The following is a 1,505-nucleotide window of genomic DNA, read 5'->3' on the forward strand; positions in this document are numbered from 1 at the left end:
GGGGTTGTGCCACACTCCTGCCCCAGCCTGGTGCCTGGCAGGATAAGCCAGGCTAGGGCACAGAGCAGCCTGTCGTCCTACCAGAATGGGTGGCAAGAGAGGGAAGGGCCGGGAGCTACATCCAACCGCCCAGTGGAACTCCTCGCTGCAGGACGACCCGCTCAATTAGCACTGAGTTTTAACCACCAATTAAGCAATTAGAAGCGGATGCATGTTTTCTCCCGCATCAGTCACCTGTGACTCAGCTCACAGTTCAGCAAATCGATCCTCCAGATTCTCCTGATGCCAAAGAGGGTGAGGTTAAAGGGACCCCACAGCATCCCCCCGCCCCAGTGCCTCCCGCCGTGTACCTGAGCCGTCGCCGAGGATCGGATGGGGTCCCTGCCCGCCTGGCCGTGCCGTAGTCAGACATAAGCCCGTAGTCCACATCGTCAAAGCCCACGCTGCGCTGGTCATCCTCCAGGCCATACGGCTCAGGGTGGAAGTGGTTGAGGTCCATGTTGCTGCCCCCGACACGCACTTGAGGCTGGGGGCCGTAGATGTCCTGGCGGCTGGGGGCCCGGTAGGTGTCCATGGAAGGGCGGTAGCGCTCGTCAATGCGGGTGACACGGGACAGGCTGCCATAGCTGTGATCGCTGCCCGGGTAGCCATCCTCGTAGGGGCGGCCATAGCCATCAGGGTAGTGGTAGTTACGGGGGAGGGTGGCCGTGCCCGGCTGGCTCAGGTAGCCACCAGGGCCCCCGTTGCCGTTCTTGCGGAAGTTCCTGTCCATAGTCTGGACATAGCTGCTGGAGACGGGGGAGGTTTCCAAAGGCAAGCCATCAGGCCCCATCGGCACCTGCTGCACCGTCCGAGTGGTCACAGTCTTCACCACTTTCTTCACCTAGAGGGACGGATGCAGGACACGATCCCATCAGGGACCCTGCATCCCTAGACTCCCATTCCAGCCCACCACCTTCCTGCAGGCATATTTCACCCCATTCCAGCTCACAGCACAGCAAGCTGGCAAACATCACAGCCAGAGCAACCCCGTCATCTGGCCAGGACCCCTGGCCAGAGCCCCGTCCCTCCATGCTCTCCCCAGGCCTGTACCGTGGTTTCTGTACGCCGGGTTGTCCCATCATCTGACGTCTCCACAGACACAACCGACATGGCCCCTTCTGGGTCCTCCTCCATGGTGTACGTCTCCTCCACAATCTGGCCCGGGTCCTGCATCCTGGGGATTGTGCTGTACAGGAGGTGGCTGTGGTCCTGAGGGGAGCAAGGCACAGGCAGTCAGCACCCCACTGCCAACACAGGCCTCCTGCAAGCCAGCCGGCCAAGAGATCTCACCTCTCATGGAACTCTGATACCCTCCTGCAAGGGAGGGGGTACCGACAACCCCACAGCCAAAGCCCCTTCAGGCCAGGGCGGCCACATTAGAAAGAGGAGCTCCTCTCTCCCAGCTAGGGTAGGGACACTGGGGCCCTGCCTCTGTGACCCCCACCCAGCAAGCAGGCTGCCCA

At 61.7% G+C, this 1,505-nt stretch overlaps 1 protein-coding gene across 1 annotated transcript; it reads right to left on the reverse strand.

The window, feature by feature from the left end:
- Window positions 1–350: 350 nt before the first annotated feature.
- LOC104492959 (catenin delta-1-like) lies at window positions 351–1,215 on the reverse strand (the record flags this gene model as incomplete). The annotated part of the gene is made up of 2 exons (XM_010135568.1): window positions 1,093–1,215; window positions 351–883 (listed from the first exon to the last, which is right to left on the reverse strand). Coding segments are annotated over exons 1-2 (656 nt in total), but the record flags the coding sequence as incomplete, so codon positions are not given.
- Window positions 1,216–1,505: the final 290 nt, after the last annotated feature.

The sequence above is a fragment of the Buceros rhinoceros genome, unplaced genomic scaffold (assembly GCF_000710305.1).
Source record: "Buceros rhinoceros silvestris isolate BGI_N320 unplaced genomic scaffold, ASM71030v1 scaffold21004, whole genome shotgun sequence".
Classification (NCBI taxonomy): Eukaryota; Metazoa; Chordata; class Aves; order Bucerotiformes; family Bucerotidae; genus Buceros; species Buceros rhinoceros.